This window comes from Bufo gargarizans, chromosome 1 (genome assembly GCF_014858855.1).
Source record: "Bufo gargarizans isolate SCDJY-AF-19 chromosome 1, ASM1485885v1, whole genome shotgun sequence".
NCBI classification, from domain to species: Eukaryota; Metazoa; Chordata; class Amphibia; order Anura; family Bufonidae; genus Bufo; species Bufo gargarizans.
The window spans coordinates 143,135,861-143,155,534 of record NC_058080.1 but is presented as its reverse complement, the minus strand read 5'-3'; the positions used below and the strand labels follow the sequence as shown (position 1 = coordinate 143,155,534).

At 40.5% G+C, this 19,674-nt stretch overlaps 1 protein-coding gene across 1 annotated transcript in view; it reads left to right on the top strand.

The window, feature by feature from the left end:
• Positions 1-4,133: 4,133 nt before the first annotated feature.
• KDR (kinase insert domain receptor) overlaps positions 4,134-19,674 on the top strand; it is a 34,901-nt gene continuing 19,360 nt past the window's right edge. Inside the window, exons 1-13 of the mRNA XM_044299220.1 lie at positions 4,134-4,388; positions 5,925-5,997; positions 8,353-8,540; positions 9,363-9,502; positions 9,907-10,075; positions 10,836-10,975; positions 12,210-12,378; positions 12,816-12,930; positions 13,016-13,167; positions 13,254-13,410; positions 17,423-17,546; positions 18,350-18,458; positions 19,099-19,431. Of these exons, the coding sequence (XP_044155155.1) occupies positions 4,322-4,388; positions 5,925-5,997; positions 8,353-8,540; positions 9,363-9,502; positions 9,907-10,075; positions 10,836-10,975; positions 12,210-12,378; positions 12,816-12,930; positions 13,016-13,167; positions 13,254-13,410; positions 17,423-17,546; positions 18,350-18,458; positions 19,099-19,431 (1,936 nt within the window). The 5' untranslated portion in view covers positions 4,134-4,321. The remainder of the gene's footprint in view (positions 4,389-5,924; positions 5,998-8,352; positions 8,541-9,362; positions 9,503-9,906; positions 10,076-10,835; positions 10,976-12,209; positions 12,379-12,815; positions 12,931-13,015; positions 13,168-13,253; positions 13,411-17,422; positions 17,547-18,349; positions 18,459-19,098; positions 19,432-19,674) is intronic.

Below are 19,674 nucleotides of genomic sequence, written 5' to 3'. Positions count from 1 at the left end.
CTACATATGTGTGCACCGCTGGTAATGCCTTTTTGGCAAAGAAATGAAGGCTTGGGACTCTCCACCTCGGCTCAGCACAAGCCATCAGTTCTCTGAAAGGCTCACCACTTGGAAAGGGAGGGACTGCAGTACCAAGATTAGTGCACGTATACTGTTGTCTCTTGGCAATCGCTTCGGTGATCGATTGCTGACGGAATGACTGACGAGGAGGAGGACCAGGAGCATCAGGACCAGCAGATGATGGGAAGGACAGACAGCTCCCTTCTGCTGAGGAGGTGGAGCCTTGACTGCCTGAAATCGGGTGTGTGCCACTGGATGATGCAGTAGTTGCTGCAGCAGGCTGGACCACCACATCGGAGCCACGGTTGTCCCAGGACATTTTATGGTGATGCTGCATATATTGACGCAGGGCCGTGGTGCCAACATTGGCACCCTGGCCATGCTTCACCTTCTGCCCACAGATTCTACAAATGGCCATGTTCACCTCCTCTGGCGGCTTAACAAAAATTGCCACATCACCGAGTAGGTGATTTTACCCCGAACACTTCGCACTGACTGACTGCTACCGCCGCTGCTCCTGTTAACCCCTCCACCACTACTTTCCGAGCAGGTAGGCTCCTGTGAAGCGGGTGGTCTACCCCTGGTAAGTTTGGCTCCTGACCTTACACTGCTGCCACCCTGCTGACTCCGGCCACGCTAGTGACTTGCTGGCTTCGCCGCTGCTTCACGGGCAAGCTGCCACCCTCTTCTCCCGATGATGATGAAGCCGCTAATTCACCCCGCACCTGTGCGATCAGCTACATCATCATTGAGTACTGTCTGCACGTCACTGATGTCCTTTTCAATGGTCTCTGGGTCTGGAGCCTGACCGCTCGCAACACCAGCTCCCACTCCACTATCCTCATCACTACTTGCCCGCCTACTGGAGGAAGCGTCGGATGTCTCCTCCCCATCTTGGCTGGCCAGTAGCTGCTGACTGTCCTCTAGTAGCTCGTCCTCACTGTATAGTGGAGCTGAGCCACAGCATATAATACTTGTCTGGCTGAGGGAACAGAAAAGGACAGAGGCAGGTTAAGGACAGGTGAGGGCATAGGGCCTGCTCCTGGGCCATGCCAACTAAGGGTTATGTCTGATGAACCTGCCGACCGGGTTGGCTGGGGGTGTTTGATGACACGTGGGACGAAGTGGATGACCGAGTCAACCATTCAAGAACCGCTGGGTTGTTGGAAAAGATACGACCGCTAGATGACACTGGGAGCTCATGCCTCTCGCTGCGACTCCTGCTGACACGCCCCCTTACTTTGCTGCGACCTGTGCCTGCGCTAGAAACATTTAGGCCTCTGACACTCCCCTGTGCAGGGCCTGGCACTTCTCTGTCTGACATACTGTTAGATCAAATAATAAGCCCTTTTTGTTTCCTCTAATACACGGCAAAAAGGGCTTTAGAACATATAACTGCACCGCTGAACGGCAAATATATATTTTTTTGCCACTAATACCAGCCAAAAATGGCTGTAATTTTCTCACTTCACTACACAACGGCAAATACTTTTTTTGGTGCCACTAATACACACCAAAAAGGGCTTTAGAACATATAACTGCTCCGCTGAACGGCAAATAATATATATTTTTTGCCACTAATACACCACGGCAAAAAGGGCTTTAGAACATATAACTGCACCACTAAACAGCAAATAGGCTCTTATTTTTTTCCACTTATATACTCCACGAAAGGCTTTAGAACATATAACTAGACCACTGAACGGCAAATAATATATATATTTTTTGCCACTTATACGTGCCAAAAAGGGCTGTACTTTTCTCACTTCACCACACAACGGCTAATAAGCCCTTTTTTCTCACTAATACAAGCAAAAAAATGCTTTAGAACATATAACTACACCGCACAAGGGCAAACAAGACGTATAAATATTTCCTTGTAATAACCCCTGTTAATGTCTGTATCAAACAGCACTTGCACACTAATAAAAACCGTTTGCTGGAATTACAGAGCTGTATAATGGCAATTTAGATCCCCAGTCAGTGCAGCAAGGTGTAAAAGGATTATTACCCAGGCTGTAACCTCCCCTACTGATCCCTGTTCTGGTTCAATACTGTGGAATGATTCCTCCCTATCCTTTCCCTGAACTTCTATACAGCAAAATAAAAACTTTAAAGTCTTTTCTACCACTGTCCCTAGTACCTGATGACGTCTCTCCCTGCACTAAGTACACTGGAAAATGGCTTAACCCAAGATGGCTGAGGCTATTTAAAGGGCTGTGACATCACAGGGCTGGCTGGCTGCTGATTGGCTGCATGCATGGCATTGTGGGTGATCCCTCATTCCCAGAGTTCCTTGCTCCATGTCCTAACACGTGCAGCAGCCATTTTAAGAAAAAATGTGATTCGTTACCACAAAGCGTGAGGAAATTCGGATTTGGTGCGAATCGAAGTTTTCCTGAAATTCGGATCGAATTTCACTTCGTCAACTTTTATTCGCTCATCTCTAGAAATAAGCCTTTAATAAACAGCAAAAACATGTTTCAAGTGAATAAAAATCATTGAGATGCCAGCTTCAATCAATATTTCACGATTACATTGCCACCCAGCTTTCCTGAACTTTTGAATGGAAATTTCATTTAATTTCTTTACTTATGTAAGGCCTCGTTCACATTCAGTGTTCTCCACGGACAGCACCATTCATTTTAATGTGTGTATTCACACATCAGTTTTTTACCATGGTCCGTGGGTCCGTGTTTTTAACACGGATGCATGCCCTATTTTGTCCGTGTTCACGGATCCATCATGCCTAGGGATGAACGAATTTCATATTTTGAAATCCATTTTCGGTTCGTGTCGTGGTATAATGTGAATTGCGTTATGAATTCCGTTACCACGGACCATAATATATTCCATGGCGGAATGCATAATCGAATGCCTTTAGAGGCATTCTGTTATTCATTCCGTCATAATAGAAGTCTATGGGCTGCAAAACAGATCCGTCCGGTTTCCGTTATGCATTCTGTCATGGAATTGCGTTATGGTCCGTGGTAACGGAATCCATAACGCAATTTACATTATACCACAACCCGAACCGAAAACAAATTTAAAAATATGAAATTCGCTCATCCTAATTATGCCCATTATAGTCTAAGGGTCTGTGAAAAACATGGAAGCCATCCGTGTTTCACAGTTCATTAGGAAGAGATGCTTTTAAAGTTATTTTTCAGCTGTTCAGTGAAACAAGGATGACACACGGACAGCAAAAAACGGACACACGGATCCAACATGGATCCATCACGGACATTTTCACGGAGGCATCACTGACCACCTTTTCACGGATTTAGGGCTCATGCACACAAATGTATTTTATTTCTGTGTCCATTCCGTTTTTTTTGTTTTTTTTAGGACGATACGCAAAACCATTCATTTCAATGGGTACGCAAAAAAAATGGAAGTTACTCTGTGTGCATTCCGTTTCTGTTTGTCCGTTCCACAAAATAATAGAACCTGTCCTATTATTGTCCGCAGACAAGGATAGTACTGTTCTATTAAAGGCCAGCTGTTCCGTTCTGCAAAATACTGAATGGCACATGAACGTCATCCGTATTTTTTGTGGATCTGTTTTTTGCGGACCTCAAAATACATATGGTCGTGTGCACGAGCCTTTAAGCACAGACACGGACATGTGGTCAGAAATATTGCACTGCATAATCTGTCAGATCTGCAGTTCAGGTGCCTAGAAAAGCGGTGTGACAACTCTGTTGAGTGTAGGCTACTTTATAAAAGTGTCAAATGAAAGAGTAACAAAGTCCCTAATGCTTAATTTCTTTTTTGCTAATTAAAGGTTATTGTAATGAAGATAAAAATCTCTGGAAAAAAAATACAACTTTCTACAAAGACAGATTGATAGCATCTATAATAGATTTGTATGTGTGTATATTGTCGCATATACTAATCTTTGATAAAACTTCTAATAAACAGCAGAAAACAGTAACAAATGTGAAGAGAGAAGTGATTTATGGGCGGGGTTTCCCTGTCAGTCTAATGAATGAAAGTGGGTGTGGTTACTAGAGGGGCCTGGCTTGGAGTAGAGGCACAGTCCTGCCTGTGCTGCTGTCAGTGGAGTGGACTCCTCTATGGATGGTGGATGATCTACTCACTGTATGAACATCCAAGCTGAGGGCACCATCGGACTATACACATCCTTCCAGCCTTTGTGGGACTTTGTACATGAGCACTGCCCATGTGTCTGGCAGCAGATCATCTCTGATTCCTTCTAAACTTCTCACTTGGGAGGATAATTGACCCAAAGAACAAAATGAGGAGTAAAGTGATGCTGATTGTCCTTCTGAACTGCTGCCTGGTGGGGGACCTTGCAGCTTCAGGTAATCTAATCACATCTCTGCAATAACTTTCAGATGCTCTGGGATGTATTACTTTGCTACTCTGTTATTCTACTTAGATTTTTTAATTAATTCTGTTGTATTGTCACATTGGTGGTAGCATGGACCTGTACAGAAAGAACAATATGTGACCCAAAACTAACCAAGTGTCCTAAAACGTATACTGCAAAGGGCAGACTATTTCTGTCCAGCATATATATGGTGCCTCGGCATGGCGACTATATGTCACAACTATAATCCATGATAAGTAAAAACTCCAGAACGTCCTATACACTCTCCTGGATTTCAGCTGATCCTATATGATAGCTTCTTTCTTTTGTGCCACAGAGGATAAGGTTATTAGTATAAGGGCTTATATTGGAAGCTATGGTCAACTTTACTAGAAAGTATCAGGTGGATGATGTGTAGCATTAAGAACATTATTTTTGCCCTAACCACACTGGGCTACTGTATTTTTCCTTTGTATATTTGCATGTAATAAATTAGAAATATAGATGTATACGATAAGGGATGTACAGCAGATTTATGGTTTGTCCCGTAAATATGGTGCCAAGTACATAAAAATATATATAAATGCCTCTGTTTGTAGGGAATCTTTTATACCATGTACCACTTACATAAGGCATTTACCATTCTGCTTCCAAAACCTTTGAATATTTAAAATAGTTCATGCATGTCTTTCCCAACCCAACAGATTTAGAGATTTTTTGTTTCCACATTAAATGTATACACACGCTCAATAATCCATAAACATAGTTGTAGTTTTTGCATGCTGGGTGTTGTAGTTCCACAACAACTGAACAGCTACAGTGCATTTTCGCCATATTTGATACAGGGATGAACTGTTTAACAATTTAATAAAAAAGAAGCAAGAAGAGGGGCAGAGCTCAAAATGCATATTAAACTAAATAAATTATATATATATATATTACTAGAACTTTTACCAGTACTCTTTATTTGTACTGTTTAGGAATATTTTTGAATTTTTTGATTAGTGATGATTAATGATGTCTCATGCATTGTGCTCTTATCACCGCACTATTACTGGGGTATTACTTGATGGGGAAATGCACTTTTGAAAGTACAAGCTGTCCGCCCATGACTTTTTATGTTGGCACAGAGTAAGCGCACGGGGGAACAATGCATGAGGCCGGACAACAGCATGTGCTATCTCATTAACAACAGATTAATTAGTGCCTGGAACTACAAGTTTCCAAACAGCGGACAGATGATTTATTATAGTATCCCAGCACTGATTCAGAAGGAGTGAGATCATCAGATGAGGGTTCCCTCACTTCAATGCCCCATATCCTTTACAAAAGACCTTGAAGCTGGCTTGGCAGAAAAACAGGAACTCCACCCAAGGTTATGAATTGATTTGCTAGCATTTTACCTCTGGACCATCTGCATCATCTTCCTGTTATGAGTGCCAAATAAATCATATAAAGTTAGATAGGGTCTTTTATAGTGCTATCATTTTAAATTACATTATATAGTTTGTTTTATTTTTATTTTCAGATACCCCCACCTTAAGCACTAAGAATGGCAGTCTCTCCATACAATTAAACCATACACTAAATATTACTTGCAGGTATAGTATGACAATATTCTGCCTAGGAAAATAATCGTTTAATATGTTTTTCTTGTACTTTGTAATATGTGGAACATTATATATACTATGTGTGTATATATATATGGGTAAATTGTATCATAAAGTCAGTGGAACAATGTAGTGATATTAGGCTCACCGTCACCCAGATCGCAGTTCAACTGTCCTCCCAATAAGCCCGCCTGAATGCCGGCCAAACTCCACTTCTTACAGAAGCCTTTGTAAGAAGGCTGACAAGCTCAGACGGCTTATTGGGAGGACAGTTAGACTGCGATCTGGGTGGCGGTGAGCCTAATATCGCTACATTACTGCACTGACTTTACAATTTATCCACTGTTGCTATTATTGCCCTGCTCCAAGTCCAATTTCCAGTAAAAAAATAATAATAATAATACTTACCTCATCCATTTGAGCACAAAGAGGCCGCCACAGCCATCTTGCTTAAAGATCCCCTATGAAATCTCTAGCAGGGTGACGTATGACATCATCATGCCAGCCGACATGATGATGTCATCATGTGCGCACGTCACGTGAGATATTGCACTGGATCTTCAAGCAAGATGTCTGCGGCTGCCTCTTCGCGATCAAATAGATGAGGTATTATTCAATTTTTTGGGTAATTTGCAAACACTAAAATGCTTTAATATGGATCTCTGATGCTGCGATCAACGATGAACATGGCATCTGAGGGATTCAATGACGGGGGCGGCACAATACGTTTCATGATGAATTACTTACTTTTTGTAAAATTCTGCGAAGCAGCCGAATAGAATTTTAGAGAACTTTGCTCATCTCTATGTATTATAGAGTGTGTGTGTTTGTGTATCCCAGACTCATAGCTAAATGCTGAAAGAGCATTTTTTTGGGCCTGAGAAAGGAAAGTAGTGCGCTACCCATTTACACCAGCTGAGCATTAACCAGGGGGTGCTGAGACATAACTGTGTACTGGATGAAGATGGATATGTTACATGTCCCCTGTACATACTATATGTCCCTTGGTATTTGCGGAGGTTGCTAAGGAGCCAAGCTGTCTTTGGATAGCTGCACCTCAAATTGGGGGCTTTACTGCCAGCAACTGATTGTGATGGCCTCACTGCTGGGACCTCAAGTGCTGCAGTCAGTTGGTATTGGCAGGGAAACTGGTAGTCCTCCAGAGCTGGACAGAGCCCTCGCCTTCAGCTTATTGACAGGATGCCAATCCAGGGATTCCTTTTAACATATTCACACACCTTAAAAGGGTATTCTGGTCTGAACCAGTTTATCACCTATCCACTGGATAATTGATGATTGAAATGTTTCATTGGTGGATGTGCGATAATTGCTTCAGAACGGAATACCCTTTTAATAAAAAAAAACACTGTTTAAGTAGACATTTGCTGGAAAGAGTGATCTTAGATGACATACATTTACTGGATTTGTTGCTCCAGCTTTCACTGTGTACTTGTAGAATTTCCTGTGGAAGCAGAAGTGACTCAGAAAAAGATATTGATATGAATCATAGTTCCCCAGTTATATATACCAGTTTATATATATATATATATATATATATATATATACAGTATATATATATATATATATATATATATATATGTATATAAACCACCGTAATTCCAAAAAAGTATGGACGCTGTGTAATATGGAAATTAATGTAATAAAAACAGAAGGCAATGATTTGCAAATCTCATAGATCCATATTTTATTCACAATAGAACATAGACCACATAGCAGGTGTTGATTTTTTTACCATTTCATTAAAACAATTGACTCATTTAGAACTTGATGGAACGCAGCTCAAAAAAATTGGGACAGGGGTAACAAAAGGTTGGAAAAGTAAGTGGTACTATTAAAAACAGCCAGAGGAGCAATTTACTACTAAGTCACATGACTGGGCATAAAAAAAGAGTATGTTAGAGAGGCAGAGTCTCTCAGAAGCAAAGATGTCAAAAACTGCACATAAAAATTGTGGAACAACTTCAGAAAAATGTTCCTCAACATAAAATTGCGAAGACTTTGAATATCCCACCAGCTACTGTATATAATGTTATCAAAAAATTCAGAGAATCTGGAGAACTCTATATGCACAAGGGACAAGGCCGGCTGCTCGTGATTAACGGGCCCTCAGGAAGCGCTACATTAAAATGGGTATGATTCGATATTGTGAGTTGTGAATAAGATATGAGTCTATGAGATTTGCAAATCCAACTTTTTGAGAATTGGCTTTCTATCTATTTATATTTCGTGTTGGGTGTGACATATTACAGCATTACATTTCGTATTATTATTATACTTTTTTGTAAAATTATGTGCATATGTAAATGCATGTTCTTTATTTTTTAGTGGGGAGCAGGCAGTGGTTTGGTCGTGGCCTGGTCCTGTTGATAACCGTGTGTCACTCAGCATTTGCAATGAAAGTATCTATTGTCAGATACTGGTTGTGTCTCAGTTTACAGCAAATGACACTGGAATATACAAGTGCTCGTATGAAGGAAGCCACGCAGCCTCCAGTGTTCACGTGTCCATTTTTGGTAAGTGGTTGCATGTCACTTATATTGTATGAAGACAATAAGGGGACCTTAAACCTAAGTCTATTTCATCTATATTTCATGTACAGTCAGGTGGGATTATTGCGGCATGTTGTCATGTATCATGCTCTCCCAGTCTTCACAGCCAGCACAGTGTTAGCCAGGATGGAATGGAAACAACAATGCCTCCCTTCTCTCTGGCAGGAGATGGAAGGTGATGGCAGACAAATGCCAACCTTTTTGTCCATGATCAAAAGATAAGGTGGAGATTGGTGGGAGGAATACCATAGGAAATGGTGGCCTCTCTTCTATGCCTTGTATAGTAGCGATGTTCAGCTCTCAGGAAAGGTCACCTGACCTGCTCAGTATGGATTTTGATTGTGTTTCCACCCTTCATACATGCAACAAGACCAAAGTAGATCCAGCGAGTAAAATCAAGAAAGTCTTGATCTATGATTAAGACCTATATTGGTCGAGATGTGTCAGATTTTTCAGAGGAGGGATATTGTCTTCTACATTTTAATCAGAAAAAATGAAGACTTTTTTGATTTTACCTGCTGGATCTACTTTGGTCTTGTTACCTCTTCTCTATGCCCCTCAAAGTGGTGACATTTGGTGAAATAAATGTATCCAGAGCAGTTTTCATCCTGGAAAACTAATTTTAAAATGACTTGATTGACTATTAAGTAATTTTCTGTCTTGATGTTAAGCGCTAAATTATTCATATTAATCATTTCTATTAAACCCTATGGCCAGCTCTATGTTATATCATTGCTCTATGGTTAGTACGATGCATGTTTTTTTAAACATTCCTTTCATCTTTAGATCAGAGCTCTCCATTTGCGTCATTTCCAAGTGACAAACCCATTGCTGTGTACATCCGTGGAGGTGCTACTGCAGGAAATGAGACTGTGATCGTTCCATGCTTTACTTCCAGAGAGGATCTCAACGTAACCCTGCGAACAGTAAGGGATACCCAGAGTTTTGTAACACATTTCTTCTTTCATTTCTTCTTTCAATGTTGCAAGATATGGATTTCTAAGAGCAAAAAAATGCAGATTTTAGAACATGCTCTGGATCTTCATATCTACAGCTTTCCCTAGCTGTCCCAGATTTCACCCATTTCAATTGAACAGAGAAATCGACAACTCACTTTATCCACATATAAATTGGCATAGATATGCGTGTCAGTTAGAACTTCCTCAGGCATCTGCAGATGTGAACATATCCATAATTCATTGGTTGAATGATCTATGGGTCCATGGCCATCTCAAGCCTCTGATTCTCATCCATGATATTCTGTCATAAATTGAATGATTTTTGTTTTTGCTAATATGGGTTGATTATGAATCTGTATATCTTCCTGTAGAAATATACAGAAAACACATTTACACCCAATGGGCACAGTATACAATGGGACTACAAAAAGGGCATCATCGCCTTCAGTAAGCTGCTGAGGGTTTACGATATGGTCTTCTGTGAAACGGTACTGAATGGTCAAACATACAGATCCTCCGACTACATTATTGTAGTTATAGGTAAGAGTCAGATATTACTTATTCAGTGACGATAAACTTATTCTAAAATACGTATGATCTACAATACCATATTATTATCAACATAGTCTTGTTAGGCTATGTTCACATTTCTGGCACAAATCCTGGTACTCTCCAGAGGAACAGACTACTGGGGTTTACTGGATGCCACATTGACTATATTGAGATCCGACAGGGATCCGGCTGCTTTCTGGCATAAATGCCGGATTTTGAACAGACAAATACTGCTGCAGTGGAAGTTATGCCGGAAAGCTGCGAGATCCCCGTCAGAACCTATTATAATCAATGGGTGTCTGGCTATGCCGAATATGGTAAACTCCAGTAGGCTGTTCCTGTGCCGGAACAGACTACTGGAGTTTGTGCTGTAGATGCGAACCTACCCTTCAAGGTTAAAAACTTACAGGATAAGGCTCCATTCACACGTCCGCAAGTGTGGTCCGCATCCGTTCCACAATTGTGCGGACCCATTCATTCTCTATGGGGATGGAATGGATGCGGACAGCACACAGTGTGCTCTCCGCATCTGCATTTCCGGAGCGCGGCACCAATCTTCCGGTCCGCGGCTCCGTAAAAAAAATAGAACATGTCCTATTCTTGTCCGCAATTGCGGACAAGAATAGGCAGTTCTATGGGGGTGCCGGCCGGGTGTATTGCGGATCCGCAATACACTATGGACGTGTGAATGGACCCTTATTCTTCATTTTAAATGATAAATATTGTGTTTTTTTCTCCATACTTGTAGAATTTAAAATCTTCAGTCTATTAATGAACCCGCACCCTCAGATCCAGGTGGCTGTTGGAGAGAGGCTAGAACTATCTTGCAGTGCGCACACACCATACAATGTCAGAGTCCAATTTCGATGGGACTACCCTTCAATGGAGGTAAATCATGTTTTTCATTAGGTGTTTAACTGGACTGTGTCACTTGTATATTTGACTAATACTGTAACATATTCTACTAGATTTTTTATTCCATTTTCCATACATGATAATGGAGACTCCCATCTTGTCTGAGCTGCTGTTAACAGCATTTAGAGATATGTTTTACAGCATTCACGTGGGCCATAGGAGCCGGTAGTCTGGAGATGATTAATTTACTTCTACCGGAGAGTAATGAGGGCATCCTCTGTGACCTGTGTAGAAGTTTTTTTACAGGGAGGATGAGGGTTGCTGTGACCATCATCTACTATAAATGATGAACCTGTGCGATCTGTACAGAGGCGTTTTCTTTGATGATTATCAGCGACATACACAGATCTCATATGGCGTCATAGCAGAACTTGTTCCACCCCAGTGAAATTTCTGCCAAATTAAAAAAACATGCTCTGCATCACCCACTCTACCCGACTTTAGTCTTGGGAAAAGAAAAACAGGTGCTCTATTAATATGGCAAAAGTATTTGCACAACTGGGATAAATACATTGCTAAATCTCTCTCATATAGCTCTGATACATTATGTACTAAAACTAGCTACCTGCAGCCACCACTAGGTGGAGTTGTAAAAATCTTTTTGCACTGAGCACTTATAGCGGCATGTGCAGTAAAATCCGGTGGTTTTGTGTCAGGAAGGGCAGAAGAATTTTAGTGTGCTGGTCCCGCCACTGGGCCCCATAGTAGTCTCATGGTCTGCCTGTGATAATAATGAGATGACTGCTGAAAAGTGACCCCCACAGAACAGAAAGTGGTGTTATATTATTAAGCTTAGTGGCCAGAGTGAAAACTACTATAAAATATTTGCTCCAGCACAAGAACATCATGTGCTAGCAGGATTCACCATCCTGAAACACATTCACTTTCAGCAGCTCTGTTGTTTGTAAGATGACCCCTCAGTAAGACTGAGAGCCCTGATGACTTTTGTGCTGCATAGGTTTTTCAGTGAGTGCACAGATTTTCAGTGAGTGCAGTGATTCTGGTAAAGAGGTAGCTCATGAGTAGAAAAAATAGGGAATAGTGTCTATCAATATGGAGATACCCTGTGCATACTATGCAGTTAGTGAAAACACTGCCAACAGATGTAACATGCAACAAGACATCTGTTCTTTCTGTACCATGAATGCAAGGATTTAGATTTGGTATTAGTGTTAGAATTATTAATTATTTATTTTTACGATGTTAGGATAAAAGAGCAATACAAAAATTATCCAAATCGCCTGTACAAAGTTCTCCGGAGTACACAGGATTGCTTATAATAGAAGAGGCAACTTTGGAAGATGAAGGGGATTACAGCTGCACAGCAGACACTGGAGGCATGAATAAGACGAACACCACAAAGGTCATCGTACATCGTAAGTAAAGATGTGCATTGAGTCAGGTTCTCCACCCAAAGCCACAGTGGTCCAAATGTGACGTATAAATAGGAAAATGATAGAAGTAGAGCCTTATATAAGGTGTCAGTCTAATGTGTAGATCTTGTAGGAATAACTGGCCAGATAATGCATGTTATTTTGTATACTCTCCTAATGGTTTCATGGGGTTTTGTTTGCAGGTACTTGGGTTATTTCATCTCATACTGACAGTTTAAAATGCTTCCTATTAAATTGTGTCTGAGATAGGGAAAATAGATTGTGAGTCCCATTGTGGTGAATGATGGCATTCTGTACAGTGGTGCATATATGTTGGTGCTACACAGGCAATGCAAATAAATATTGAACTCGGTTTTGCATTCTAAATGTATTAATATTGAACTGAAAATTGAACATTTGCATACAATTTCTACTTGCAGAGAAGCCATTTATATTAATTGATGAAGAATTGGAAAAGGTGATTGTGTGCAAGATTGGAGACCACATCAAGATACCGGTGAAATTTACAGCATATCCCACTCCTGAAGTGAAATGGTACATCCAGTATAAAAGGATCGTTCTTGGTACTGTCCTTTATACAAGTTTTAAAGATGTAACTCTGACTTTACCTTGTTTTAAGGATGAAAAATGGAATTCCCATGCGTCACAGATTCCCATTCTTCCTGTCAATCAATCACTGTGATGAAGACGACATTGGGAATTATACTGTTACTCTAACTAATCCAAAAACGAGAGATTATGAGAGTCACACTTTTCAAGTCTTTGTACATGGTGAGTTTCAGTCTATTGTATTGCATACATGTTATTATTAGTCACATAACGGAGATGACAGAAGATGTGCTTATATTATTCTGCAGTACCACCGCATATAGGCGAGAAGGCTGTGTCTTCCACCCTGGAATCATACAAGTATGGCAAACCGTCCTCTCTCACATGTACAGCATATGGAATACCAAACCCTGTGAGCATTCGGTGGTCATGGCAGCTGGAAGAAGAATGCAAGTACTTTTCACAGTGAGTCCTTGTGATTTTACATTATCAATAGGCTGGGGTTCTGTGGAGTATTATTGTTACCATATTGCACTGGATGGAACATGTTCTTTTTTCTGTATGCATTGTGAGTAGAAATACTACAGTAACCTCATTTACTTAAAATAGGATTGTCTGGTAATCAGAACCCGACTCTATAAAGCCTACCATTGTTTCTCTACATTGTGGCAGCTGTAATTGTTTCCATGTAAACCAGCTTTTTCATGAAATCCTAAAAGATTTGTTAAAGGGGTTGTCCAGGATTATAAAAGGCAGTTTAAGCTGTTCTGAGGTAGTGTGCGGCATTGTTTCTGGGAGAAAGCACCTTTTTTATTTCCAAATTTCCTAAATGTATATAATTGGTCATAAACAGTTGATACTAGAGGGCTGCTAGTGTTGTCCCTACCTTACATCTAAAATGGGGGTGAAAAGTTGGACTTTCCATATACAACTTTATTGTTTTCCTGAAGATTACAGGGGTTGTGCAGTGCAAAGATATCGAAGACCTATCCTCAGGATAGGCCATCAATACCAGATCGGCGGGGGTCCCCCACCAATCGGCTGTTTAAAGGAGTAGCGACGCTCATGCAACTGCTGCTTCCGCTTCAAAATTACTTGCACGTCGTCTCCTTTTTAGAGGCAGCCTAGTATAATTACAGCTGCTTGTCCCAGTTTAAGTCCTGAGGATAGGTCATCAATATATTTCCACTGCACATGATTTGCTGTCCAGAAACGATAATTTACATGCATGCACTAATGACAGTTTTAACCTATAAACGAGGGTTCTATTTGTTCATTGTGTGATCAGTTGCACCTTTAGACAGACAGGTTGTCGGGAACGAGCTTTCGCAGGAGTGTTCATTCCTGATAATCTACACGATTATTGCCCCGTCTAATATAACATAGTAACATAGAAAAACTCCATCCAGTTCGGCCTGTTATCCTGCAAGTTGATCCAGAGGAAGGAAAAAAAAAACCTGTGAGGTAGAAGCCAATTTCCTTCACTTTAGGGGAAAAAAATTCCTTCCCGACTCCAATCAGGCAATCAGAATAACTCCCTGGATCAACAACCCCTCTCTAGTAGCTATAGCCTGTAATATTATTACACTCCAGAAATACATCCAGGCCCCTCTTGAATTCCTTTATTGTACTCACCATCACCACCTCCTCAGGCAGAGAGTTCCATAGTCTCACTGCTCTTACCGTAAAGAATCCTCTTCTATGTTTGTGTACAAACCTTCTTTCCTCCAGACGCAGAGGATGTCCCCTCGTCACAGTCACAGTCCTGGGGATAAATAGATGATGGGAGAGATCTCTGTACTAACCACTGATATATTTATATATATAGTTATTAGATCTTCCCTCAGTATTTTTTCTAAAGTGAATAACCCTACTATTGATAATCTTTCAGGGTCCTGTAGTCCACCTATTCCAGTTATTACTTTAGTTACCCTCCTCTGAACCCTCTCCAGCTCTGCTATGTCTGCCTTGTTTACAGAAGCCTAGAACTGTACACAGTACTCCATGTGTGGTCTGACCAGCGATTTGTAAAGTGGTAGGACTATGTTCTCATCACGGGAATCTATGCCCCTTCTGATGCAACCCATTATCTTATTGGCCTTGGCAGCAGCTGCCTGACACTGGTTTCTACAGCTTAGTTTGCGGTTCACCAAAATTCCTAGGTCCTTTTCCATGTCGGTGTTACCCAGTGTTTTACTATTTAGTATGTACTGGTGACTTTCATTATTTCTTCCCATGTGCCTAACCTTACATTTGTCAGTGTTAAACCTCATCTGCCACTTCCCTGCCCAAACCTCCAATCTATCCAGATCCATCTGCAGCAGTATACTGTCCTCTTCCATGCTAATTACTTTACACAGTTTAGTGTCATCTGCAAAAATTGATATTTTACTTTGCAAGCCTTCTACAAGATCATTAATAAATATATTGAAGAGAATAGGGCCCAATACTGACCCCTGAGGTACCCCACTAGTGACAGTGACCCAATCTGAGTGTGTACCGTTAATAACCACCCTCTGTTTTCTATCATTGAGCCAGTTACTTACCCACATACAGACAAATTTTCCCCAAGTCCAAGCATTCTCATTTTATATACTAACCTTTTATGTGGTACAGTGTCAAATGCTTTGGAGAAATCCAGATATACGACATCCATTGATTTGCCGCAGTCAAGTCTAGAACTTACCTCCTCATAGAAACTGATTAAATTCGTTTGACATGATCCCTCATAAAGCCATGCTGATATGGCATTATTTGTTTATTTTCATTAAGGTACTCCAGATATTAAACTTACCCGCCTATGGTTTCCGGGCTCTGTTTTTGGGCCCTTTTTGAATATTGGCACCACATTCGCTATGCGCCAATCCTGTGTAACACTCCCTGTCATTATAGAGTCCTTAAATATCAGAAATAAGGGTCTGGCTATGACATTACTTAATTCTCTTAGGATACGGGGGTGTATGCCATCTGGTCCCAGCGATTTGTCTATTTTAATCTTTTTAAGATGCCGCTGTACTTCCTCCTGGGTCAGACAGGGCACCTTTAATGGGGAGTTTACTTTTACATTCTGCATTTCATCTGATAGTTTATGTTCTTCAGTGAATACAGTGGAGAAAAAAATATTTAATAACTTTGCTTTCTTCTAATCGCTCTCTGCAATTCCCCTCTAATTACTCTCTAGATTACTCTCTAAAGGGCCTTCAGATTTATACTTTTTACCATATAATTGAAGAACATTTTAGGGTTAGTTTTACTCTCTTTGGCAATTAATCTCTCATTCTCTAGTTTGGCTGCTTTTATTTGTCTTTACATATTCTATTTTTTTCCTTCGTTTTCAATACTTCCTCGCTCCCCTCTTGTATTAGTGATTTAAATGCTTTCTTTTTGTCATGTATTGCTTTCTTTACTATTCTATTTATCCACATTAGTTTTTCTTGTTCCTTAACCTTTTATTCCCATAAGATTCCCATAGATTTTAGGATGGTTCTACAAATATCCCATTTATGGCTGTATTTTTATTTTTGAGGACTTTGTCCTAGTTAGTTAGGTCTATAGCCTCTCTTAGCTGGAAAACCTTTGTGGAACATCTAATTACTGTAAACCTTTCCATGATACTTATGATAACAAAGAAACTGCTCATGGACATTGGTAGCATCTACTTGTCCACTTCTAGCATTAAAGTCATGGGAGTTGAATGGATAGTGGCTAGAAGATAACTCAGCATATTGGTACAAGAGACATCTTTTTGCTACCTGGTTCTTCCACTTATCTAAGACTGTCTAAAACCATGATGCCTCCTTAGTACAAGCTGAGATTTCTTTGTAGTGCCTCTTAAATGTGTCTGCAGACCTTTCTGGACAAATCCCTTATCATGTCTTCTATACAGTAGTTCTCAGGCAAAATGATGCTCAGGCTATATGGTTCTTAAGATTATCTGTGTGAAAGGCCATCTAAGAGGAAGTGTGCTGATTGATGTACAGTGTGACAGAGAAGGATCCTGTTCTGAGACCACATGGTTTCCCTTATCAGACCTCTGCACAGGCTTCAGCTTCCTGCAGCAGAGACTAGAGTATTCCGCTTTCCTGTTGTTGTTGTCCAGATGATTTCCTTTAAGCTCTTCCTCTGGAGCCATAGTGCTTCCTATCGTCTCATAGAACAACATTAAGTGGATGCCATGGTTTTGTAGCCATGCTGCTTCCTCACATCCATATAATTGTAGAAATAAGAAATTATAAATGAACTTTTTTTTTTTCTTGTAACCCCCCCTCCCCTGCTTCCTCCCACCTCAGAATTAGAACTCATTTTGGTAGCGATCTAGGGAATTCACCTTTTCACCCGGACGATTGTATTTATTTACCGATCATACATCTTCCCAGTCTCCGTTGAACCTGAATATAACACATTGTTTAAGGGTCATTTTATTTATTGAACATGTCATATATTTTATTAACATCTAGGTATGTTTCCTTCCTTTCAGACATTATAATGCAGGGAAAAATCCCTACAGTTGTCCAAATTGGAGGGATATTAATGACCATTATGGAGGGAATGTAATTGAGGCACAAGATATTCGTAATGACATCATCGAAGGAAAACTAAAGGTGCGCTTTTTCACATACATGAGTATGAGTTGAGTATAAGTAGAGTATCAAGTCAAATGAAAAGGAAGGAAATGTGTTGTGATGTTTCACATTATTTATTATGCTCACTTATATAGCGCATACATATTCCACAACGCTTTACAGGCATTAGCATTGCTTCCTGTCCCAATGGGGATCGCAATCTAAATTCTCTATCAGTGTGTCTTTGGAGTGTGGAGGAAACTGGAGAACCCGGAGGAAACCCACACAAACTCGTGAAGAACATACAAACTTCATGCAGATGTTGTCCTTGGTTGGAGTTGAACCTAGGACCACAGCTGCAAGGCTCCATTGCTAACCACTGAGACTGCGTACTGTTGGTGTACATAAATTTTTAATTGCAAAAAATGTTGTACATTTTCAAATTTAATTTGAATCAAATTCAAGGATAAAAACGAAACTATGTTATAGGTGACATTGTTTCTTCTTATTAAGGCCTTATGTACATGGCACACAGAGTCCTACATTGCTTTGTAACTTGTGCTGCTGTGCAAGCTCCATTGGTTGCTATCCACCCCTGCAAGTAATGCTTTAGAGGGGAAAATATCTTCTGTAACACAACATCCCATGCCATGGAACAGGGTCTTTATTGCACCTCTGCATGCCCCAGTTTCATACAGAGGTATACACTTACAGTATATGCAGTACATGCACCTCAATGAGTGTCCTGCTACTTACAATAGAGTCATGGTGCAGTCATACGCATGGTGCCTTACACTTATCTAAGTAATAACACATGGTAAATAGTATTTTCTTTGTTTTAGACTGTGAGTAAGCTGCTTATATCAGCAGCTAATGTATCTGCCATCTTCAAGTGCACGGCCACAAACCAGGCTGGAAGTGATGAACACCTCATTCCTTTCCATGTAACACGTAAGTTAAATAAACTTTTCCGTGATAGCTTTCTATTTTGTTGATATATGGAATTAAAATAATTAGTTACATTGTCTGTGATTTAGTTATTTAGCCATCGGTGCTTTCAAAATTCTGCTGTTTATCTATCACCATTAGCTGTTTCAAAGGTTCACGTGGCCCTATTTAATGAAAACACCAACCTTTGGTACAAATCCAAATAGTTTGCATACCCTTAACATTTGGGCATAGAAGCGTATTACGGCTCCATGCAACCTTGGAGTTGTATGAAGCCATGCCTTTAGACTTCTGTTTGGTGCCACTGTACCTCTATTTGCTTCAATTTTTATATGGAGGTGTTTTGAAAAAATCCTTTTTATCAGACTTGGAGCATTGCTTTTAGGGAAGAATGGTGCAGGAATAGCTGCATGAGAACTTTCCCATAGTGGTCATTAAAATATAGGTGTTTTCATTTACCAATCAATATGTGACACCTGGTTAGTTCCACAAATCTGGTTGTGGAATGGATAGCACTGTCTGCTCAAGAGTGGCGGGCGTCTCTTATATGTTATGGATGGTACTTGATTGTATGGTGTATTGATTGAAGTATGTCAACAAAATAAGAGAAATGAAAAGAATAATGCATTACACTGTGTTTTAGGTGGCCTTGATGTCAGCATGCACCCTAGAGGCAGGGTCACTGAGCGAGTCAATGTGACTTTGAAATGTATTGCTGATAAGTTAACCTATGGAAACGTAATGTGGTTCAAGAGAAAGTCTCCAGGAGCAAGAAGCTGGTCAATGCACACTTGTGGAGATGTGACCAACCTCATTAAAATGAATCACGTTACTAAGGATATCAGTGGAGAATACTTGACTTTGGAGCTGACACTGCGTAACATCTCCCTGGATGACCAAGGGCACTATGAGTGCATAGCTCAGGAGAAGAAAACCCTGCGGAAGCGATGTTTCACCACTGAATTAACTGTTCATGGTATGCAAAATATTACAATTATAGCATAAGACTAGAGATTGTATAGCATTGTCCAAATGGTCTGCCTCAGTTTTGTACTTGGTATGAAGGTTTCCTAATGACATAACACAAATGGTCATTTGGAACAGGGGAAGCATTTAGGCAGTCCTATTAGAAGTACAACCACATTTAGGCTTGATTGAGTAACAAAATACACACGGGGGCATTTGTCAACTTCTGTGTGCTAGAAAACTGGCATCAAGG